This window comes from Mastigoproctus giganteus, chromosome 2, assembly GCF_048544385.1.
Source record: "Mastigoproctus giganteus isolate SK-2022 chromosome 2, ASM4854438v1, whole genome shotgun sequence".
NCBI lineage: Eukaryota > Metazoa > Arthropoda > Arachnida > Uropygi > Thelyphonidae > Mastigoproctus > Mastigoproctus giganteus.
Window position 1 is genome coordinate 242,237,068 of NC_143576.1, and position 26,355 is coordinate 242,263,422.

Sequence of the window (26,355 nt, forward strand, 5' to 3'; positions counted from 1 at the left end):
CCCACTCTTTTGTTCCTGCAGTTACCTTCCCTCTCAACAAGAGCGTCCGCCAATGGTTTTCTCCTAGCCTAACAACATCGTATATACTTACTGGGCACGGCTCCATCAACTCCAAACTATTTAAATTTGCCTTGTCTGACACCAATCTCTGCTTGTGTGGTGCTGAGGAAACCTGGACGCACATTCTGTATCGCTGCAACCTGTACCACGATGACAGAAATACATTACAAGCTGCTGTCAGCAACTTCTCTGAAGGAAATGAAGTGGCGCTGACTGAAAATTCTCAATCGTTCTCAGCTCTACAACAGTTCTGCTCTGCTGTTTTCACTAAAAGAAAGCAACTCTTCTCAAGTTTATCAACATATCAACAACAAGGAACCAACCCAACACCTGCAATGTCTATAGCCTCTTGAAACTGATATCGCCTGCCATCTATTCTCTTTTTTTTTTTTTTTTTTTTTTTTTTTTTATTAGCTGGTACCCCAGTTTGGGCAGCTGTGGATACAGGATTAGCTAACACCCATTGGTATATAGCACTACCTTCAGTGGGTGCGGTTTTCGTTCTTCCTAGGATAGGAAAAGACTGCTGTCTAGTGGTTCCTGGGACACAAGTAATACTTCTGATTAATTACGTGATGCGATTTGCTCTGTGAACATGATACATGTTTATCACACCTATAACATTGTAGTTAACACGATTATATGTATATATATATATATGGGCGCCTCCGTAGCCAGGTGGGAAGGAGCAGCAGTGCGTAGCACATGCTTCTTGATTAGACCGGGGTTCGAGCCCGTCACCACCAAATACGGAGTATGCGGAAAGGTCAAGGAATGACCACCGCATATCCCGGAGCAATATGGCCTTAGTTGCTAGTGCTCCTAAAAACCAAATAACAAACAACAACAAACAACAACATATGTATATATCATTGTATGTATCATTATATATTGTATCATATATATATCATTGTATATATATCTATGCATGTACATAGCGGATTTGCCAGTTTCTGGCTAGGGGCCGCTTGCTGTTCTTTGTTAATAAAGAAGAAGATCCGTCACACAGTATGATAGAAAATTATCGAAATCGACCTGCTATCCCAGGATTTCCTCCAATATAAACAAACAGCAATTTGCCATTTGTGTAGATCATTCAGCCTCACGGAAATCAGCTATGTCACACCGTTCTTCTTAAAATAAAATAAATATGAAGTAGTCATTAGAGGCAGTAAAATACAAATCCTCCACATAATAGTCAATATATTAATGAAATTACGTATTAAATAATTAATACAAAGGCCAGCAGTATGGCAAAACTGTAGAACGAAAATTTAATATAAACCTAACAATTAATCGTAATAGGGAGGGAAATGACTACTTCATATTTATTTTATTTTATTTTCTTATTTATCTTATATTAAGTGTTTATGTGACTGTAAGTCACATAAACACTTAAAAAAGATGTTCTCGTTCCTACATATCTTTCCATCTAACTGAATCATTCTAGCACAACAGCTAATTTATCTTATTTTGCTGTGTCTTTTTAAGTTGTTCAGTCCTATTTTAGGGTTGCATTATATTAATTTAAATATAATAGACTAATTATTTAAGCTACTCTAAACTAACTCTTGACTTCTCTCCCAGAGAAAGGTGCGCAGAATAAGGAGTGTTATTCTTGTTTGTTTATCTGATTATCGCCATAGGTAAAGAATTAGGTATGCTTTTATAAGCTGTACGATGTTTAGATCGAAATAAACTATTAAACTTAACAGAGAGAGAGAGAGAGAGAGAGAGAGAGAGAGAGAGAGAGAGAGAGAGATTGTTTATTCTTAGAATAAACAAATCAGTTTGCAGAAATTCACATTTATAACACTGTTAGTGATAGCGTATTTTTAACACGTCTGTGACTATCTGAAGACAGAATTTGTCTACAGTGCAAGTTATTTCAAAGAAAAGATTATGGTCACCTGCAGGGGGATTACAGAAGTAGAGTAGGATTTCAAAGGTTATTTAGTATATTGTAAAGTTTCATTTAATAAGTTCTTTTTTCTTTTCCTGCAATAGTTTGATTTTTTAGTATTATAAATATAAGTATTTGAAAGTTTCTTTTATTAATAATTAGTAAATTTTATAATGGTTATTATAAGATCCTCCTTGAACACTTCGTCAGAGGGTACCATGACTCATACGAAAATAGCCGATGGCGATTCCCGGGTGAGTCATGATTTTATCCCTTGCAGAATCTGAGGCATGTATTCCTAGGTCGACCTAGTAGATAATCTTAGCTCACTTGGAGATACTTTTCTTTATCACCGTTGCTAGAACAATTTGAGTCACTGAAAAAACGGGTGCTTGCCCTCGAGTATAATGTACTCAAGACTCTCGACAGTAATGGACTCAAGACTCTAGCAACATAACAAGTGATGCCCTCCTCCCGATTCGGACCTAAGAACAGAATAACCAGGTGCAAACTATTCTGATTCGAAAGGACTTAATTTTATTAGGGGACTCCATTGATATATTGGAAATATTTTTTGTAATAAGAATAGGTGGACTAGAACCAGGGTATGTCTGCCAGGAGCAATTATTAATGGTGTCACCAACAGATTGTCAGATTTTAAGAGGATTAAAGAAAATGTTATTATTCATGTGGGGACTAATGACATTAAGCATACATGATCTGACGATTTGTTAGAAAAATATAGGACCATCCCGAAGAAATGCCGCGAGTGTCTATGTTTACACACAATGTCTATGTGTCTGCAATTCTGCCCAGGCGTGATAGGAGGGATTATATGGATTAAACTCAAGACTTGAAGGACTCTGCAAGGCTTTTTGGAAAAAAAATTCTATCAGCTTGGCCGCACTTGTAGGTAGAAGGAATCTGTTTTGTAGAGACTGGATACATTTAAACAAAGGTGATGCAAGAGTTTTTGCCAGTATTATTGAGGATACATTATTAAAGGTTCAGGGAAGCTGCTAGTTTGGGAGGACAAAGGTTAATACAGATACGCCTTTATCTGATAATATTGGTCAAAGTAACTCTTGCACATACCTCAAGAGTTCTTATCTGTTACCCCAACTGGACATATTATCTAGATGTTCTGGGGGCAGAAACGTTTCAAATGAGCGGGCAGCTAATAAGGGAAGCGAGCTTAAATAACTTTAAGGGGTGTGTCAGGGTAGTTAACTATACAAGAACACTAAGTCTTAATTGTTTGTACAATAATGTCAGAAGTGTTGTCAATAGAATGAGTGAATTCGAACTGTTGGTTAGGACAAGTAACGCTGTCATAATAGGGATTACAGAAACGTGGTGCCACCTGGAGATAGGGGATGACGAGTTTCAGTACAGCATGTGTAATGTATTTAGGAAGGATAGGGAAAATAGAAGGGATGGTGGGGGTCATGCTTCTTATCAAAAGCAGCCTGAGCGCGACGAAAGCCTTCCCGAATTCAGACGTTTCGCATGCTAATATAGAATCTGTATGGTGTGAGATAGTTGGAAGCAAAGGTATAATGAGAGTGGGAGTAATCTGCAGGCCATGTGACTGTGAAGATTATGATGAGAGCCTCTACATGCAAATGAAATGGGAAAGTAAGCTTGAATGTCTTATTATGGGTGATTTCAATTTACCTCTAATTGATTGGAGCAAATGGCAGGGAAACTCCACATGGGGAACAAAATTTTTAAATCAGCTAGATGATTGCTATTTGTATCATGTCAGGGAAAGTACTAGGGAAAAGAATACTCTAGACCTAATCATCACCCATGAAACAGATTACATACTAGGGCTGACAGTACAGTGTAAGAATATTGAAAATCTTACAAAAATTCAGATTTTTTTATTTGGAAAATTAGTCTTTTTGTTTAGATTCTTGCCATTAATGAGAAATAGGAATAAAATCTGCAGTTTTGAAATCAAATTTATTCTGGTAGGGGCTGAAAATATTAAAAAATTTCCCATTTGTAAAATTTCCTACATAACACTGGCAGAACCAAATTAGTTGTCCTGGGAATGATAGCGAAACGAAAACAGAACAATTTGCCTTACTTTCGCTAAAACAAGGAACACTGCGGAAGGCACAGCGGGTGGCTTACTACGACAAACTAGTGAAGGTTATTCCGTGACACTTTAGTACAGCCAAATTACCGCAGACAGGAAATCGGTTCGTAAACACACGCACAAGTTCCCAAAAACAGATGCTATAGTCACGGATGTCGTTTCCTTGTGGTTTTAAATTGCCTTAGAGACGAAGTGTTATATGTGTAGGGTAATGTGTTGTTTTGGAAGTATCCGGCTACTTCAAAGGAACACACCGGATGGCCACAGATCCAACAGGTGGAGAATAGAGAGTATTGTTCACGTGCTACGGGGCAGGCTGACCGAAGCTTTTCAACGAATTAAAGGAAAAATAATAAATAAAGAAAGAGGTGATTGGAAGAAACCCACTGTGGGGAGGCGTGGAAAATTCAGGAGTAAGAGATTGGTTTTGGTCGGGAGAGTTGTAGAAGAAGTGCGGAGGAGTTGAATAGTGAGAGCGGGTGAGTGTCAGTAAGTTGGGCAGTTAGATGAGCGTTGGGAAGAAGAGAGGGGGAGCGAGTTAAGAGGTAGCAGTTAGTCAATCCGTCAGCCAGTTTGTTTCTGTAAGGAGTGTTCAGAGTTTTTTCGAGTTCACTAAAGCACCGTAGGCAACCGTAATAATGGAGAAAGCTAAACGCCACTAAGTTAGCTTATTGTAGGATAAACAAAATGCCTGATGTCCGGAGTTAATGGAGCTGAAGCAGATGGAATCCGGAGCCGATCAGAAAGGAGAACAAACGTGCTGATCAGATGAGTGAATCATTCTTTAGGAGCAAGGGCACTCGAAACCCAAGTAGCAAACCCGGAAACCCCAGCCGAACTCTCCAAAGATTGAAAGATGAGTTCTAGATGAAGATGATCTGATGGTCACTGCGAGAAGGACAAAGGACATGCCGCAAAACCCATAGATAACAAAGTAAGTGGTTAGTCACATAATTGTTCTCATACACACTACGAACTGTAGGGACCCCGAAATTAAATAGTAGGACTTTAGAAAGATACTGTACATGAGAATTACTCAGTAGCAAGGATAAGTTAAAAATAGGAAACGTGCTGAAGGAACATTAGCCAGGACAAGCTAATAGTTAATATTTAGAAATTTTGGATGGGAAATAGAAGACAGTGATACCGTTTAATAATCTTTATGATAGATAAATTGAATGTAGTATTGACTTATGTAAGAGTTAATAGAAAGAGGATTGTTATTTTGTTAATTAACGGTTTTAATGGATGCATGATCAATACCTGAAGCGAATTATAGAAAGGGATCGATTTTGTTATTGATGTTTTAAAGGATGTAGGATTGAATGTATACAGGAGGGAATGAAACTTGGTATTGTAATTGATGGTTTCAACCAATGCTAGATTAAAATAGATGTGTATAATAAGATGAGACCAAATCAGGATGGTCTTAGGTTTATATTCAATTGTTAAATTTTTTTAATTATGATCATGTAATTATACCTAATAAACTTGTTTTTTTGTATAACATTTGTGTGTGTGTAATTGTTGTACTGGACACAAGCCTAACCAATGGGAATCAAACATATAAGAGTTTCTCCCCTATGAACTTAGAATTTTCTGAGAAGTAAAGTCAGATGCGCAAGTGGGGAGATATTATAAAAGGGAATTATTTAAAAGGGGAAATAATAAATATAACCAAAATATATAAAATATCATTGTCATAAATTCCACCCCCCACAATTGGCGAAATGCCAGCCAGGAATAATTCCTAATCGTAAGGCTGTGTTCAGGATGACAAAGCAATTTTAGAACAGTTTCTGAAACTGACAAAAATTCAGCTGGCGAGCCAGAACAAAAGTAATTGATCAACTGGAGATTGATAAAGATAGATGTGGATTATTCAAATGTGGATTTGAATACACATATAGATGTGGATTATTCAAAAGTGATTGTGAATTAATTGTATGGGAAATTGAATATTGATAGCATATTATTGTTAATTGAAAGTCAGTTAATAAGTTAGATTGATTAAAGGAGGTTGATTAATATTGAAAGTTTAAGTGAAGTGAATTATTATTAATTGATTAATGATAGTTGATTATTATTGATTAAGTGATAAATTGTAATTGATTATTGACGATTACTTTATGATGGTTGATTACTGTTGATTGACAAATTGGGATTGAATTATCAATGATCATTTAGTGAAGCTGATGAGTATTGATTGTTTAATTGGTTAGTCATAGTAGATTATTGTTTAATTGGAATAATCGATAAGATTATAATTTTTTGGAGGGTATATATTGTAACAATGCTATTAAGATCTCAGATGGCTACTAGTGAGAAGAGAAACGAAAGGGAGGAATCCCTAGGGGCAAACTCCAGCATAGGAAATAGTTTAAACGGGTCCATAAAGCTAAGTAAGTATTTAAAAAACTTTAAAGGGGAACCATCGGAAAAGGTAGAAAAGTTCTTAAAAAAATTACAAATAATCAAGGAAAACGAGGGACTGTCGGACTTAGAGATAATTACAATAGCTGAATACAAACTAGATGGCGTAGCACAAAATAAATTTCAGGAAGCCACACAGATGTTAGAAATAGAAACCCTAGATCAGTTCATCGAGGTGATGAGGAAACTATTCTCAACTAGAAATACCTTTTTGGAAGGGATTAAGCTATTAAACAATTGCGTACAGACAAGTCGCGAAAGCGTAGATGACTACCATAAAAGGTTTATGGAGGTAAAAATGTCCACCGAAATTTCTGAAGGCGAACGGGATGCATTCGACAAAATCCTAATGGGACAGTTTTTGGAAGGTATTACAAATAAGTACCGTAAAGAAATATTACGCAAGAATCCAAAATCCTTAACACAAGCATTAGAACTTGCGAAAATAGAAGAAAAATTAGACGACCTTTACCGCGGGGGCACTAGAAGAGATATGAATACATTAATAATAGAAAGGGACACTGAGGAAGGTAAGGGGAAGGCTACAAAGGGGGATAAGAAATTAGACTATTTAGAAAAACAAATAGCAGGGATAGAAGTCAAATTAGAAAAACTATTAGGAGAATTTAAGAGCAAGAAAGACTCAACTAACGATAGCGAAGGTTATGCCAATTGTCCGCAACAAAGGGAAACGGTAAATATGGGTATGTGGAAGGACCATAATAAGATAGAAATACAAGAATGGAAGGGAACCAAGTGCTACATATGCGGGCGAAGCAATCACTGGGCGAGGGAGTGCTGGTACAGAGATAGGCATCACGAGAGCAGAAAGGAATACTGTCACAACAGGGGCACAAATCAAGGGCAGTATATAAGCTTGAATGCTCTGAATCTTAGACGCTGGAAGAATAATTCATGTGAAAAAAGGAGCAATAAATCAGGCATCACAAGGAGGAAGCCACACACACATAGAAGTGAGTTTATGATTAGAGAACCAATAGTTGTGGCCACCCTAGGACATAAATGGAATCATCCAAGTCAAGTCAAGTGTTATAGGTGTAGCAGATATGGGCATATAGCCAGATTCTGCCGGACTCAGATGGTGGATCAGGGAGTCAAGTATGGGAACTCTGACCCCAGAAAATTGTGGAAGATCAAGAGAGGTCGATTTTATCCGTGGCGCTCAGCGAATCTTAAACTCGGTCCAATAGAGAGTAAGGATAGGCCAAACATGAAAGGGATTAATTTAGAAAGGCCAGTGTGTGAGAGAAATGATAAGAGATCAAGCTCGGTAATGGAAAGGAAAGAAAAGAAGTGGAAGGAGACTGAAGAAATTGATGTGAGAGGGCGAAAGAAGGGACCCAGACGGCGGATTAGGACAAAAACACTACTAGTGGGAACATTAGAAGTAAAGGGGCAAAACAAGGAGAATTCCGGGCAGAAAACGCATAAAGTGGAAGAAAGTGGCAGTGATGAGAATAACAACTTATCGAATGAATCAACAGAGCTGAAAGGAATCGAAGGGCCATGGAAACACAGAACTGAAACTTCCAATGGGGAAAGGGCCCTCAAATTGAAAGAGACAAACAGACTCCAGCAATTATATTTAGTGGGAGGATTAATTGATGAGTACATGGGATGGGAATAGTTTTAGAGAAGCCCAAAAATATACATTTAATTAATGTACATGTATATAATTGTAAATAATTGTGCATTCCAAAGGGAAATCGGAATGAGTATAAATCCTTTTGGTGTTAGAAGTTGATGGAGAATTAATGTACATTAAAGAGATCTATACATAGATGTATAGTGGTTAAATCCCAGGGAAAGTGTTGGAAAAAGAAAAAAAAAAAAAATTAAAAAAAAAAAAATTTTACACAGGTATGAAATTTTTTTGGGAAAAGTGGCGGCAATTGTAAGAATATTGAAAATCTTACAAAAATTCAGATTTTTTTATTTGGAAAATTAGTCTTTTTGTTTAGATTCTTGCCATTAATGAGAAATAGGAATAAAATCTGCAGTTTTGAAATCAAATTTATTCTGGTAGGGGCTGAAAATATTAAAAAATTTCCCATTTGTAAAATTTCCTACATAACACTGGCAGAACCAAATTAGTTGTCCTGGGAATGATAGCGAAACGAAAACAGAACAATTTGCCTTACTTTCGCTAAAACAAGGAACACTGCGGAAGGCACAGCGGGTGGCTTACTACGACAAACTAGTGAAGGTTATTCCGTGACACTTTAGTACAGCCAAATTACCGCAGACAGGAAATCGGTTCGTAAACACACGCACAAGTTCCCAAAAACAGATGCTATAGTCACGGATGTCGTTTCCTTGTGGTTTTAAATTGCCTTAGAGACGAAGTGTTATATGTGTAGGGTAATGTGTTGTTTTGGAAGTATCCGGCTACTTCAAAGGAACACACCGGATGGCCACAGATCCAACAGGTGGAGAATAGAGAGTATTGTTCACGTGCTACGGGGCAGGCTGACCGAAGCTTTTCAACGAATTAAAGGAAAAATAATAAATAAAGAAAGAGGTGATTGGAAGAAACCCACTGTGGGGAGGCGTGGAAAATTCAGGAGTAAGAGATTGGTTTTGGTCGGGAGAGTTGTAGAAGAAGTGCGGAGGAGTTGAATAGTGAGAGCGGGTGAGTGTCAGTAAGTTGGGCAGTTAGATGAGCGTTGGGAAGAAGAGAGGGGGAGCGAGTTAAGAGGTAGCAGTTAGTCAATCCGTCAGCCAGTTTGTTTCTGTAAGGAGTGTTCAGAGTTTTTTCGAGTTCACTAAAGCACCGTAGGCAACCATAATAATGGAGAAAGCTAAACGCCACTAAGTTAGCTTATTGTAGGATAAACAAAATGCCTGATGTCCGGAGTTAATGGAGCTGAAGCAGATGGAATCCGGAGCCGATCAGAAAGGAGAACAAACGTGCTGATCAGATGAGTGAATCATTCTTTAGGAGCAAGGGCACTCGAAACCCAAGTAGCAAACCCGGAAACCCCAGCCGAACTCTCCAAAGATTGAAAGATGAGTTCTAGATGAAGATGATCTGATGGTCACTGCGAGAAGGACAAAGGACATGCCGCAAAACCCATAGATAACAAAGTAAGTGGTTAGTCACATAATTGTTCTCATACACACTACGAACTGTAGGGACCCCGAAATTAAATAGTAGGACTTTAGAAAGATACTGTACATGAGAATTACTCAGTAGCAAGGATAAGTTAAAAATAGGAAACGTGCTGAAGGAACATTAGCCAGGACAAGCTAATAGTTAACATTTAGAAATTATGGATGGGAAATAGAAGACAGTGATACCGTTTAATAATCTTTATGATAGATAAATTGAATGTAGTATTGACTTATGTAAGAGTTAATAGAAAGAGGATTGTTATTTTGTTAATTAACGGTTTTAATGGATGCATGATCAATACCTGAAGCGAATTATAGAAAGGGATCGATTTTGTTATTGATGTTTTAAAGGATGTAGGATTGAATGTATACAGGAGGGAATGAAACTTGGTATTGTAATTGATGGTTTCAACCAATGCTAGATTAAAATAGATGTGTATAATAAGATGAGACCAAATCAGGATGGTCTTAGGTTTATATTCAATTGTTAAATTTTTTTAATTATGATCATGTAATTATACCTAATAAACTTTTTTTTTTGTATAACATTTGTGTGTGTGTAATTGTTGTACTGGACACAAGCCTAACCAATGGGAATCAAACATATAAGAGTTTCTCCCCTATGAACTTAGAATTTTCTGAGAAGTAAAGTCAGATGCGCAAGTGGGGAGATATTATAAAAGGGAATTATTTAAAAGGGGAAATAATAAATATAACCAAATATATAAAATAACATTTTTCTTAAATTCCACCCCCCACAACAGGAACCAGTAGCAGGAAGTGATCATGGGGTTCTACGGTGGACGATGAAGAGAGAGATGAAGATGATACATTGAAAACATTAATCATAGAAGCCTTGAATGCGTATATACCATTAAAAATACTCCACGACGAGGAATCCAAGTTGGATGAATAATGAAATTGCCAGATTACTTGAGCAGAAAAAGACAGCATGGAAAAGTTACAGAGCAATAAAAGGTAAAGATGCGTATAACAGCTAAAAATTGATCTGTAATATTGTCACAGAAAAGGTTAGGCTGGCAAAGGGAGATGATAAGAAATCGCTGGCAAAGAGAGGGGGGGGGGATAAGGAATTCTTTACATATATAAATACAAAGAAGAGAAGGACAAACCAGATCGGACTCTTATCTAATGGACATGGGATAGTATTAGATACCCCAGCTGAAGTTACAGATGAACTCAACAGTTACTATGCATCGATATTTATCGAAGAAAAACCCTTCACATCAATGAGAAATTCTGGAGTGAAGTTAAAAAAAAAGAAATTAATAATGTTGAAATTTCAGACGTTTTTTAATGAAAAATCTTTCGAGCCTACAGACCAGTAAGGCTCCTGGGATGGATAGCATTTACCCTATAATCTTAAGGGAGGCGGCAGGTGAGTGCATCGAACCATTGAGGCTAATTATGCGAGCATCACTGAACTCAGGAGTGATTCAGTTGGATTGGTAAAGTATCAATGTGTCTCCAATACATAAAGGCGGTTCTAAGAGTGAGATGGCAAATTACCAGCCAGTTAGTCTAACTTCAGTAGTACGGAAAATCATGGAGACAATGATCAAAGTTGGAATTCAGGATCATTTAGATAGAAATGGAATTCTGAAGGATACTCAGCATGGTTTTTTAAAGGGAAAATCATGTTTAACTAATCTGGTTAGCTATTTTGACAGGGTCACACAAGAGCTGAACTTTGGGAATAATTTCGACGTTGTTTATTTGGATTTCAGCAAAGCATTTGACCCAGTCCCACATGAGCGGTTACTTTATAAGCTGGAACAGGTTAGAATCACAGGGAAAATCCTTAGATGGATAGCTGAATGGCTTCAGGGCAGGAAGCAGAGGGTTGTGGTAAATGGTTATTCCTCAGATTGGATTGATGTAAGAAGTGGGGTTCCCCAAGGATCAGTATTAGGACCACTGTTGTTTTTGATTTTCATAAATGGCATCGATGAAGGGACAGAGGGCGTGATATCTAAATTTGCAGATGACGTAAAGACTGGTAGAGTAGTTAACGATCGTTGCCAACCAGAGCTTCTTCAGAATGACCTAGATAGACTTCAGGGATGGTCAGAAAAATGGCAGCTGTGTTTTAATCCAACAAAGTGTAAGGTATTGCACCTGGGGAACAGTAACCCTAAAATAACTTATGCACTTGGCGGAATTGAACTAAAGCCGGTAATGGAGGAAAGAGACTTGGGTGTTACGATACGGTCAGACTTTATAAGTTCTCTGAGCATTGTAGTAAGTTGGAAGGAAGGCCCATGGTGTCCTATCGATGATGTATCGAACAATTGCTATTAGAGATAAGGACGTCATAATCCTATTATATAAGGCTATTTTTAGACCACACTTAGAATACTGTGTTGAGGTATGGAGACCGCACCTAAGCAAACACATTGTTCTCCTTGGAAAGGTCCAGAGACGGGTAACTCGCCTGGTGAGATCAGCAAAAGGGCGTCCGTATGAGGAAAGACTTCGAATATGTTGGTTGCACAGCTTGGAAACTAGGCATCTTAGAGGAGACGATTGAGGTGTTTAGGGCTCTGAGAGGCATAAGCAAAATGAATGAGGACGAAATTTTCACGGTTATAAATGATTCTAGAACAAGTGGCCATAATTTCAATCTTACGGGGGGGGGAGATGTTTAGACTGGATTGCAGGAAGTTTTATTTTTAGCCAGCGAGTTATAAATTACTGGAATAACTTGCCTACATGAGTGGTAGAGGCTGAAAGCTTGGGGAAATTCAAAGGTCAGCTGGATAATTACCTACGGGAGGAGGGAAAAGCTTAAGATTGTCTATTTCCTTTTCTCTTATTTATTAATTATTGTTATTATTTTTTATTTTCTTCTTATTATTTTTTTTGTTATTTTATTATTATTGATTTATTTTTTTATTATTATTTTTTTGGCTGGTGTAGCATAGGCTATAGGCTTCCTTGCACCGTGTGGCCATTGCTGATTCTAATAACTTATGAAAATCAAACAGATTTCATAGCATGGGTAATAAGTGGGTTAACTGAGTGTGATTCACCTCTCCTCTGCATATAGGAGAACCTTACCCCACCTCTGCGTATAGGAGAACAAAGTTATTCAGACGGTCTGTAGGCAATGAATTCTGTTCCCCTTTGAAGGCAGATTTCAGCTTATACAAGGCACTTGGATGGATGACGAACTGCAATTTGCTAAAGCATCCTAGGGATATTCTATAGATTTAAGATATGCGGATATGCGGCACTCCATTATTTGGACATCTTTGAACTGCTCATGAGTGTACCTCTGGATACAGGGCACTTGCAGGAATCACAGTGGTATTATCACCATCCTGCCACACTGGGTTGAAAGGGCCTCTGGTTCGAATTTCGCCAATGATTTTTATGGGCTTTTTTCACAATGTGGCTGAGATAGTCAGTCTGAAGCGAGGGTTGTATGGTTTTTTTCTCCCAGTAACTGAACTCGGATTTTTACTATGGGTTTAAACACATAATAAATATGCAAAAAAAAAAAAAAAACCTCAAACTACTAGAGGCTAGTTCAGTGACTAATTTGGCCAAAAGCAAACCAACCGACAATTCAGCAAAGAGTGCGCGTAATTGCACACACAATACATTGATGCCTCATAATTACTTTGATGTACATAACATAACCTCACCTTTGCATATAGAACAAAAATAACCACTGAATGCTCAATTTATGCTTGAAACGGTATTCAATAACCGAATTAAAGGCGAGCAACAGGTAAATAACAACAACGATTTCTCATTGTTGTTATCCTCTGGTGATATTAGAGGGACACGACTGGCTAACCAAAACCGTGTGCGTATCTGAGTAGCTACTAGTAGATTAGAGTTATGACATCTGTTATCGAATATTTTACATTGGATGATTTTCAGTTAGTGTCATTATAAAACAGTAAAACGAAGGGTTTTCAAAAAGTAGCAGGGCTTTCCTCATGGAATTGACGCATTTTTATAGAAGAATAAACTTTGATTTACAGGGAATATATTCCTTTAGGTCTCCTTCAGGTGTTGAATTGATAGTTCATTATCGTATTTCAGACAATTCATACAGCTGAAAAAATGTTAATTTGAATTAGTTAATCTGCCTTAAATAGTTTTTAGATTTTTTGCTATTTGGATGGACACAACACTTACTTCATATTTGAATCTGATCGTTGGTTTGAATCATATTTGAATCTGATCTTGCGTAAAATCAATTAGAGCCAGTGAAGCCCTCAGGTATTGTGTCTGTAAATAATAATAATGTGCATTCCGTGATCACCTTGCTTATTTTCTGGATGAAACTCTTTGTTTTCAAGAGGAGGGGAACTACACAACCTTTGCCCGGGATTCACTAATTGGGCTATGGCTCGAAATCATCCTATAGCAGGTCCTCACATTCAGACAGCAGTCGAACAAAAGCCTTTTCTACATGATGTGGAAGGCCAATGATTACTCTCTGTGCTAGCCGCGTCTGAGTTTTTTTCACATATTTATTGTTATTCTGGGCATAAAGGTATGGGGTATAATCATTATGTGCAATTGCTCGCTACTGTTGCTAGATTGCCAAGCACAAATTTTACTAGGTACTATGGCAGTCGCACAAGCTCAAATTTTACAAGGTATTGTGGCAGTCGCAAAACCTTGTAAATAATACATGCTATTTAATGGGGATTGTTTAGATTAGATACGACAACTTAGGCCATGAGGTTTTAATGTAATGTGTCTGCTAATTGCGCGCATTCAGTGGTCAGTTTGTCTATTTTTGGGACACCAAGCCCCCAAGTTTCAATTATTAAAAAAAACAATTGCAGTTATCGTCCGAAACAGGCTAACTCGACCACAATGTGACAAACGTTCCGCACTTCACCACAGAAATCGAACCCAGATATATGCTAATTATGTGTTTTTATTTATCTATCGTCAGAAACAGAATACAATTCCTAAATAAGTTAGTTAATGTTCGCAGTTCGTTACGTTTCAGGCATGTTAGCAAATAGTAATAATTTGATTTATAACAAAAACACGAACAAAAATCAACGAATTTTATGCGATAACCAAGAACATTTCGTTTCTGCGCATCTGCCACATTGCCCATTAATTCTTCCAACCAGCCGCATGGCAAAAACAATATCCGGCGCTTCAGCTGCAATATAGGGTATGTGGATAACCTATCTAAATAAAATATTAAAAATAGGTCAAGAATCCTAAAAAAGGCAAAAGAAAAAATAATAAAATAATACAGCAGGATTCTTACTCGGTCTTCACATATCAATGAAACTTCCTAAATAATACGGCAATAAATAAATAGCGAGGAATTCTACCGGTTGTAATTGACTTCAGGGGTTAACTGCCAAGTAGCTCCATCAATTATATTAAATGCATTTTAATACCGCACACATCAGTATATAGGATTTGGAGCACACCGTAAAGGCCCATCTTTCTCAATATCAGGAAGTACAGTATTACATTCGTATTTGCCAGCGCTAATTGACTGGATGAAATTTTGAAGGAAATGGCAGACTTTTCATTAATGCAAATTGTGTGTTTCCTTCCTCGTTCGCATCTGCGCCTGGCAAATGCTGTAGCAGAACTATTCTAGAGGGCGGTTCTTCTCAGTGGCGGCTATAGCTTTTACGAGGCCATTGGTTAGTTCTCGTTTTTAACCTTTTTTGTATGTAAATGTTTAAACCTTTAGAAAGTCAGAGGAGGGGTTGCAGTGTGCTTCGCATGCATGTTAAACTACATTTTGTTTGATTGATTCTACTAGGTAATATCAGTGCCTACATGAATATCTGTCAAAAAACATCATTGTCCCTTTACTGGCTTCTGTAAGAACCCAATTCTTACACTTATCCTAGGGAATGTTATGTTATAAATATTATAACATAACAAGAAAATATATGTATATATTAAATAATATTATTTACATAGGATGATTTTCAGCTTAGATTGCGATCGCTCTGTACCGTACAGTTAAGTAGGGGAGGATTAGCGTAACAACGGGGGGTAGCTGGACAGTGCACAAAAGTACAATGGGAGCACCGTAAGGGCAGTTCAAGTCGCTATAAACAGAAAGTGGGCAGCTCTTTGGAAGAAAAGAACAAGGGAACCGACTCCCCCTTGTGGAGAGGAAGAATTTTAAAGACTAAGAGGGTGGAGGGGACCCTGGATGCGGCATACACCGTGTAGAAATGACTAGCTGCTGGATAAAACAAACCGACTCCTTGAGCACTTACTGATTTGAAGGAGCGGTAGAGAAAAAACAGAGTGGACTAATAGCGGTAAGTGAATCGGAATGATCACAAGGAAATATCTAGAAATTTCTAGACGTCCGGAAGTTCATCGAAGCTTCTAGAAATTTCGAGAAGTCGGATGTTTCCCCAGGAAAGGGAAGGGCCAAGAAACGACGGAAGTGGGAGAGAGCGAATGAGAATAAAGGGATGAGGAAGAACGAACTACGATTGGATCAGAATAGAAGGGGTGGCTGAAGCAAAAAGGAGATGGAACAGGAGGACAGACAGTTCCAGTTTTTTGACAGTTTGGGAGTTTTTGGAAGTTGGAGAGTTCCTGTGGGTGTGCCTGAGTGATGTGCGGCTGGGAAGAAATCCCGAGAAGGGCCGGAAGAATCGCTGGAGAGTAGCGGACAGAGAAATTAATTTAAAGGAAGTTTGTTTTGCAGTGAGAGAGTTTTTAGAGTTTTCTGGAGTTGTAGGAAGTTTGAAGAAGGTGGGAGTTCTTATGAATCGCTGGAATGTGGTAGTGGGAATTGAAGCAGTTTGTCGCAAAGACAATTCGTTAGGCAAGTTCTGGGAGGGGTCAACCGCAACGTAGAAATAGGAAGGAGATGCCCAATGAAAGATGGAAGCACATATGCTGGAGCTGAGTGATAAGGATCGAAAAGTCTCGGTATAGAAAGATAAGGAAGAGTTATACAGTCTGGCTTCTCGATAAAGCAGTAAGAAGAGTCTTGATAGTTTTATTATGCACCCCAGTATCGTCGAGTTGATCAGACGCCCAAAAGCTGGCCGGAGCAACCTATTTATGGAGAAAAGAGTGAGTTCCTGAACGAAGGAGAATTCCTGTAGATGAGCAGCAGTTCTTTAGCCGATGACTAATTCCAGTAGGAGTCTGATGATGCCCTATATTGATGATGATGGCCGCCCCTGAGCTGATAAAAAGGTTGTGTAAAGAGTGATCCCCTAAGCTGTTATGTAAGTACCAGATAATAGTTTTAAGCTAGATTTGATGGAAAGGACTCTAGGGAAGGTTTTAAATTAGTTGATAGTTGATTTGATATTGTTTAGCATAAAGGGAAGGAGAAAGTTCATAAGATATAGATATATGTACTTCATCACAAAGATAAGTTTATTAAGCAAGCAAGGAAGATTTAGATATATGTACTCGAGACTAGTATGTTTTAAGTTGAAACTAAAGAATGTTCTAAGCACATGTAATTTTTTTGGAAGGGATAATTATGTTCTATGCACATGTAATTATTTTGGAAGGGATAATTAAAGAAAGATTATAGCGGGGATTTATAAATCTAGGAAAATACATATATAGGTGTTATGCTCACTGCTGTAAACCCTGTTGGGAAGTTTAAATTGTTAGAAGACAAGAGAATGTTATGAGATGTAACCTAAACCAGAAGGAGAAAAGGCAGAAAGACATGAAGAGACATGATATATGAATTGTGATTATGTTTACATTTTGGCACACATATAATGCTAGTAATTAACATAATCCCCAAATGATGATGTATGATATATTCTTTTAATGTATATACTGTGAATAAACAATATTGTATATGTTTATCAAGTGTAGTATGAGTCATTCTGAATGCTCAGCCAGTCCAGAGGAGACATACACGAACTACTATTCCCCCAGAATCTGTGATCTTCTGTGCAGTATACAAGTCAGGTGTTAATGTGGAGGGGGGTAAATTAGGGGGAAAATAAACTGGGAAATACAAAGTTAAGAGAGATGGGTCTGAAAGATTAACGAGATTTATTAATTACAGAAATTATAATTTAATAATAAGAAAGGAATAACATATAATAATAAAGCTTCTCTTCCCCCAGTATAATATAATAAACGATTTAACATTTCCTCCACTCCACACACTTCAACTATTAATTAGTAAGGGGACCGTGATGTGTTTTTTCCCCCTTTAGTTAAGATGGTTTTATTCATCCCCGGTTCTCTGATTCCCCTCCCAGAAGAGAAATTAATCAGTGAATGCAAAATTTACAGAAAAAAGTATGGTTTAGATTAAAAACGTACAGTATCCCATTAGAATAAAGAATGTTGCAGTTATTTAAAATAGTTAAATATATCTGTAGCCATTGTGAATACACTGCAGGATGTAGGCCTCCTCATCAAGTCGTGTTGAGGGAATGGACCATGATCTGCCACGCTGGTCCAGGGCGGGTTGGCAGATCAACTGCATTTAGCACTCATGGGTTTCAAGCCCGATCTACTCAAAGAGCGTGCGTTAGCACTCCCGCTCTTGACCACTCGGCTGCCGCTCTTGACCACTCCCGCTCTTGACCACTCGAGACTTATTATAATTATTTATATAATACAATCTACTATTTATATAATAGCATCTACAGCTATATTGTATTGTATTGTGACTGTACAATTATGTTCAAGGCCCAATTAGCATGTTTTGGGGGCTGCTATATCCCAACCGAGACAGGGTATGAGGAATTGTGCCTTCCTAGGTACCTCCATGGCATTGAATGAATTGTGCAGGTGTTCAACAGTTGACAACACCACTTGTTGTATTACAGATAGCATAAAAAATAGTGATTGATTTTAGTATTTAGTATTTTAGTATTAGTAATGGCCACGTGGTGCAAGGAAGTCTATGGCTTATGCTGCACAAAGCATAAAAAATAAATATAAATAAAATAATAATAATAAAAACTAATTAATAATAATAAGAAGAAAATTACAATAATAATAAAAATTAATAAGAGAAAAGGAAATGGACAACCTATGCATTTCCCTCCTCCCTTAGATAATTATCCAGCTGACCTCTGAATTTCCCCAGATTGTCAGCCTCTACCATCCATGTATATTCCAGTAATTTACAACTCGCTGGCTAAAATAAAACTTCCTGCAATCCAGTTTAAACAACTCTCCTCGTAACTTGAAATTATGGCCCCTAGTTCTAGAATCATTTGTAACCATGAAAATTTCGTCCTTATTCATTTTGCTTATGCCTCTCAGAGCCTTAAACGCCTCAATGAAGTATCCTCTAAAGTGCCTAGTTTCCAAACTCTGCAACCCACATATTCGAAGTCTTTCTTCAAAAGGACGCCCTTTCGCTGATCTCACCAGGCGAGTTACCCGTCTTTGGATCCTTTCAAGAAGAACAATGTCTTTCTTTAGGTGCGGTCTCCATACTTCAAAACAGTATTCTAAGTGTGGTCTAAAAGTAGCCTTATATAATGGGATTATGACGTCCTTATGTCTAATAGCAATTGTTCGATACGTCATCGATAGGACACCGTGGGCGTTTCTTGCAACCTATCTACAATGCTCAGAGAACTTTATAAAGTCTGACCGTATCGTAACATCCAAGTCCCTTTCCTCAACTACCGACTTTAGTTCAACTGCGCCAAGTGTAAGTTATTTTGGGGTTACTGTTCCCCAGGTGCAATATCTTACACTATGCTGAATTAAAGCATAGCTGCCATTTTTCTGACACTCACTGAAGTCTATCTAGGTCATTCTGAAGAAGCTCTGCTTGGCGGCAATCATTACCTATTCTGCCAATCTTTACATCATCTGCAAATTTAGACATTACGCACACTATCACTTCATCGATGTCATTTATGAAAATCTAAAACAACAGTGGTCCTAATACTGATCCTTGGGGAACTTCACTTCTTACATCAACCCAACCTGAGGAATAACCATTTATCACAACCCTCTGCCTCCTGCCCTGTGATGCCAACCTGTTCCATCATATAAAGTAACCGCTCATGTGGGACTGAGTCAAATGCTTTACTGAAATCCAAATAAGCAACGTCGAAATTATTCCCAAAATCCAGCTCTTGTGTGACCCTGTCAAAATAGCTAACCAGATTAGTTAAACATGATTTTCCCTTTTCAAAACCGTGCTGAGTATCCTTCAGAATTCCATTTCTATCTAAATGATCCTGAATTCCAGCCTTGATCATAGTCTCCACAGTTTTCCCTACTACTGAAATTAGACTAACCAGCCGATAATTTTCCACTTCACTCTTAGAACCGCCCTTATTTATTGGGGATACATTGGCACTTTTCCAATGCAACGGAATCACTCCCGAGTCCAGTGATGCGCTCATAATTAGCCTCAATGGTTCAATGCACTTACTTGCCGCCTCCCTTAAGGTTATATGGTAAATGTCATAAACTCCAGGAGCCTTACTAGCCTGCAGGCTCGAAAGTTTTTTCATTAAATAAATGTGTGAAATTTCAACATCATTAATTACATTTTTTTAAACTTCACTCCCATAATTTCTCATTGATGTGAATGGTTTTTCTTCTGTAAATATCGATGCAAAGTAACTGTTGAGTTCATCTGCAACTTCAGCTGGGGTATCTAATACTAATCCACGTCCATTAGATAAGGGTCCGATCTGGTTTGTCCTTCTCTTCTTTGCATTTATATATGTAAAGAATTCCTCATCCCCCCTCCTCTTTGCTCTCTTTGCCAGCGATTTCTCATAATCTGACTTTGCCAGTCTAACCTTTTCAGTGGCATTATCACAGATAAATTTGTAGCTGTTATAGGCGTCAGTATTTTTTATTGTTAGTCTTAATATATTAGTTTTATTTCTTTTATTTTATTAATTTCAAATATAAAATAAAAAAAAAAAAAACTGAGAAGAAATTTATAACAAGAAATATCGCGTGAATCTCAAGTTTATTTGAATACTTATGAAAATCAGACATTTCTCTTGTTACTGGAACTTAGAATCATAGTGATCGGACAGAATTTGGAGATTTTGGAATCTCTGGCTGCTTGTGTATCTTCCGTGATCCTAAAATCTTTTATTTTTATTTCTTTCCAAGAAACCTAACTTATTTTGAAATGTAGTAGTATCAATAGAAGAGTCGATACAAATCATATGACAGTCACCTAAATGCAATGAGTTGACAAATGAGTTCGTCCCTTCAAGTTTGGAACGAACGGAGGGGTAAATTGGGAGCGTTTTTTTTGGCTGATACTACATACGCTTGCTTTCTTGCATTGTATGCCTCTACTAATGCTAATGCTAAATGCTAAAGCAAGCAGACGTGGACAAACGTACCGTTCTACCAAGAAGTGTTCTTTAAAGGGAATGTTATATAGCAGGATGTCGTAAAATAGCAATTTATCGCTCATTAAGTGCAACAAGAACACAACGAAAAGTTTCTTTTAAAAGAAATATTTAACTTACTATAAAATGCCCAGGTTAAATTTGTCCTTCTGTATTGTTACAAACCAGTAAATAAAGATTTCTTAATATAGTCTTATACTGCCAACATTCAATAACTCAATCTTGAGGGACAATTAGACTGGCATCTAAAATTTTACAAATTTTGTATTCCAAGAATTTTCAACGTTTAATATATTAAAAGACATTAAGGGGAATATGCAAATATAATATAAAATGAAAGAGAACACTGTTTCTATAGCTAAAAAGGTCGTTTATTTTTGTAGAGTCACACCCTACCCCACATCTAGTGAAATAACTGGCTAAACTAATTTGTCATAGCCTACGTTTCATCGTCATATACGTGATCCCGTCTTCGGGCCAAAAATGACATTTAGTTTAGATACAGCTAAATATGACTTCACACCATCGAAACAGAAACTGAAATGTCTTTCATATTGATAGTGCGAATTATTGATTATATAGCCGAGTTACGTTATTCATATAACCAAACAGATCCAACTCAATCTGTTTTAGAATGGCATTTGCCTTTTGTACAGATATTTACAAAAATTGTTCTTCCAAACCGGTATTCGTAAACCCATCGCTTTCTTCAAACCAATTAGAATGCGTGTAACAACTAACCAGCAGTTTTTCACGATTCATTTTCAAACTCACCGACCTAACTTTTCTTTTTTTTTCTCGTTACTCTTTTTAAGTTTTTTTATTATTATTTACCCTTGCTCTCTCTTTCTCTGTTTGACTTCTTTAAAATATCTCCTATATGTATTTTCAAAAATTACAATCTATTTCTCGCATCAAAGTTAATATCAACAGTTTCTCTTAGATTTCTAACCATCAAATTTCCATGCTACTAAGTCAGGTATATATTAACTATCAGTGCAACTAAGGCTTTGAGGCGTCAGTATATTGTGCCTGTTATTGCGCATCTTCTTCAGTCGGTTTGAGAGAAAATCCACGTAACCCTTGCCTGACACCAAACTGAAAAGTTCCTTGTGTCATTGGTGGGATTCGGTGGTTTTCAGGAGGATAGTGATTATAACACTGTACTAGCTGTAGGAATCATTGTACTGGAATAAAGTATATATTAATTTTTTTGTAAAGTATAAATTAATTTGCATGCTTTCTGCTACCAAAAAATGCAATATAATTTATTAATTCTGAAATTTTATAATGAGTAGTGTAGTAACTTTTGGAAAATGGTGTATTTGTCGTTAATTAAATTAAAAAAGTCCTAGATGCGTTGAATATAATGAACTGTTTGAATAACACAGTGATATATACTTATGCTGAAATATTTTATTTCATAGCGAACATAGTGCGCATACAATAGTTATTTCGTGTGGCGCTTTTTATTGTACTGCGTGCATATTAAAATTCATATATAGTAACGGTGCTCGAACTAGAGAGGAATCCAAATAGAAGATATTTTGATTGAACGTAGATATTAGAAATATGTACATATTCCAAAATCACATATTTCTACTTTGAAGATATATATATATATATATATATATATATGAAAAGTTTGTGCAGTACTGCCAAATTGTATTTTTCATGGATTACATGATTGTGTTATAATTTTAGATAATTGGCTCTCCATTGCTTCAAATTCTGTCCTCCAGGATTTCCAGCTCAATCGGGTAGCGTGTAGTTCTTTCACTTCACAAGGTCACTTCGATACATATCTGTGCAGCAATGTAATGTGCCCTGCAAAAGAGAAAAAAATCGTTAAAATTGTAAACGTTCATATATAGCACGGAATTAGCATATTCAGATTATATATATATATATATATATATATATATATATATATACGTGTGCCAGGCACGCTCGAACGATGTTCTGTGTCAAACATCTCTGTAGAATTAATTTTTTTTAAAAGAATAAAAAACATATACAATTTTATTTTTAATGTATTAATAACCAAACTCGCACCAAACTCTTTATTCCAAAATCTTCTTTCAATCTCTTTGTGTGCGAAACGATGTTTGTTGTAATTTAAATAAGGCAAATGAGGAGTGGATTCTTCAGAAAGTTTCAAAAGTTTTAATCGAGGCAAAATATGTTGTGTCGGATGTGGATCCTAGTAGGTGCTTGGTCCTGACTTGTAGATGACTGGAGATACGAACTAACAAAGCTTGCAGATGGTTGGTCCTGACTCGTTGATGGCTGCTCTCGACTTGTAGATGGCTGATTTAGTTAAGCCGAAGCAAAAGTTTCATAATTTTTGCATGTTCTCAACATTCCCGGTGACTGACTCTCTGCAGCAGATTTTGCAATCTTCTTCGGTTTAAAGGCATTTAAGCGAGCCTTATAAGCTTTTTGCCTCTCAGCGCCGATTTTTGCCATGGCAGTCTAAAATGACGTGTTATTTTATTTTCACAATTTCAGAATTTTACGTTTTCTTACCCAGAATGATGAAAGAAAATCACTACACTTTGAGTCCAGTAGAACTCGAGTTGTCACAAAATCAGGTGACGCCTGGCTAGTCATTCCAGACTAAAGCAGTACCAGGTGGAGACGGGCACGCGCTGTCGTATCGGACTGGGTATTGTGGAGAGATGACGTAGTACTTCTGTCACCCGATTTTGTGACATACATGCTGCTGGTTTACTCTGTGTCGAAAATTAGGGGGTAGACGTAAAGATGTTTCACATTAAAAATGGCTGTGTTTGATGGAGCAGAATTGACTGTAAGGAATTCATAAGTGAAGTAGCTTTTTAGAAAGAGAGAGATTAACTTGCAGGATGAAGAACGACTTCATCTCGCAGGAACTTCAGTCACTACTGCAAATGTTGCTGAGCACCACATGGCATAAGAAAAAAAGAATTTTAACTTCTTGATGATGGACATCGAAACAGTGTGTAGTTAATAGCAGATTGGGTAAAACACTTTAAACCGTCCTGCATATAGCAAGCCCTCGTTGGTAGTATAGTTGGTATAATCGCCGTCTTCTCCACACTGGGTGGAAAAGACGAGATCGAATCCTGCCAGTGATAATGCCTGATAATGTCAATGCCTTTTTCACAACCTGGCTGAGTTAGATGGTCTCAGGCCAGGGTAGCATGGTTTTTTCTCCATTAAAGTCTGGTTTTTCGTCCAGCAAACAGCAAATCGACCACAGAACACACGAAATTTACAGACATTATATACGGGGCAATATGACCAAATTTGTTGATGCACCTAAAACCTTACTGCAACCAACCAAACTTGAATCTGAGCTTTCCCACATGATGTGGAAGAACAGTGCTCGTAATTACTACCGTGCTAGCTATGAGGACATAGCTCATGTGAGCAGCGTATCAAATTCCCTAATACACAACAGAGAATTATTATAAGAAAATTCATATATCTTACCTCGTGATTTAATTTTCCTTTACGACCACAAATCTAGATTGAGTTGAGGCATATTAGCACAGTTTATGTACGGGTTGCTGTGGAGAGGAAAATATATATCGATTAGGAAAAAATATACCTAATTACACCAAACAGCATAATTTATCACATATGACAATAGTTATATTGTTATGCTGTTTTCAGAACACAGCACATGTAACTGAACAGATAAAGAAAAATTTTCCTTAGATCTCATACGCTAACGGCAGCATCCACTTGATCTGAAATGCATAATGTTTAATGCACCATTTTGTGTATATAATGCACCACATATAATACACCATTTTGTATTACTATTATTAGTGGCATATGATGCAAGAGTTTACGAAGCATTAGCCAAAAAAAAAAAAAAAAAAAAAACCTTCTCACATCACCTGCCGATCACCTCCAATAATTTGTCTAGTTCGTCCTTCAATTTATTCAAAGTACGACTTCCACAACAACAAATGTAAGTTTATGCCGACAATCAACCACCCGCTGGTTGAAGGGAAACCTCAGCACATCTATTCTGCAATCACCCTTCCTCCGTTTGAAATTATGTCCCCTGATGTGTGTAGTCTGATCAAGAGGAAGAATGCCATCAGTATTCTTACTTTTGCTCAATCCATTCAAAGCCTTAAACACCCCAATAAGATCTTCCCGCAACTGCCTAGTCTCCAGACGCTGCAGTTTGAATTTAGTGAGATCACCCTTTCTTTCACTTCACCAATCTTGCTACCCTTCTCTGCACCCTTTCCAACAGATCTACTTTATTCCTAAGATGAGGCCTCCAGACCTGTATGCGGTACTCACGTTGCAGCCTAACTATTGCCTTGTACAATGGGCTAATCACATCCCTATTCCTAATAGCAAAGTTTCTGTGCAGCAGACTTGCTGGTCAGAGTATGGGCAAAGAAAGACCATAAATTTTCTGTGAAATTCAAATTCATTGCCTGTAGAGACGTGGAAGACACCGCATTTCGATCTCACTTTCCTCAATTAATTTATGAATACATCCAACACATCGAATTACTAGTAGTGTTGCTCAGAAATTATATTTTGGAAGTGGAGAATTATTAAATAATGTATATTTATGTACATATATAGAAAGGTTGGCAGGATTGTTAAAGACAGTATTCTACTCCAACCGGATCTAGAGAAGTTGGTAAAATGGGCTGAGAAGTGGCAACTGAAATTTAATATTGACAAATGCATAGTATTGCATATGGGTAGCAATAATCGAAGAGAAACGTACCAACTGTGTGGTACTACACTCAGGGAAGTGGAAAGTGAAAAAGACCTGGGGGAAATTGTGCAGTCAAATATGAAGTTCGCCGAGCAGTGCAGACTGGCTGCCAGGGCAGATCATGGAGTCTTGTCAATGATATATAGGAATTTTTCTAGCAGGGACAAGGAGGTGATTATCCCGCTATACAAGGCAATGGTCAGGCCACACCTAGAGTATTGTGTACAGGTCTGGAGGCCTCATTTTAGGAAGGATGTAGAGTTGCTAGAACAAGTACAAAGAAGGGCAACAAGATTGGTGTGGGGAACAAAGGGGTGCTCTTACTAAGAAAGGCTTAAGCTCTGCAAATTGCAGCGCCTGGAGAGTAGGCACCTGTGAAGTGATCTGATCGAGCTGTATAAGGCCTTGAATTGGTTGAGCAAGCTGAATGCTGATGGGATTCTTCCTTTTACTCAGACTAAGAACCTGAGGGAGCACAGTTTCAAATTGTGGAATAGATGTGCGGAAATTTTCCTTTAGCCAGCGGTAGTTAATTGGTGGAACAGGTTTCCATCTTTTGTTGTGGAAGTTGATAGCCTAAATAAATTTAAGGCTGAGCTGGACAGGCATTTGGAACGAATGGCGGGGTGAAATGGGA

The 26,355-nt window shown here is 37.5% G+C and overlaps 1 protein-coding gene across 1 annotated transcript in view; it reads right to left on the minus strand.

Moving 5' to 3' along the window:
* Positions 1-22,605: 22,605 nt before the first annotated feature.
* Positions 22,606-26,355, minus strand: part of LOC150090314 (salivary peroxidase/catechol oxidase-like) — a 47,724-nt gene continuing 43,974 nt past the window's right edge. Inside the window, exons 14-15 of the mRNA XM_090389796.1 lie at positions 24,455-24,531; positions 22,606-22,804 (exon numbers count right to left, since the gene is read on the minus strand). Coding sequence (XP_090245922.1) covers positions 24,474-24,531 — 58 coding nt within the window. The 3' untranslated portion in view covers positions 22,606-22,804; positions 24,455-24,473. The remainder of the gene's footprint in view (positions 22,805-24,454; positions 24,532-26,355) is intronic.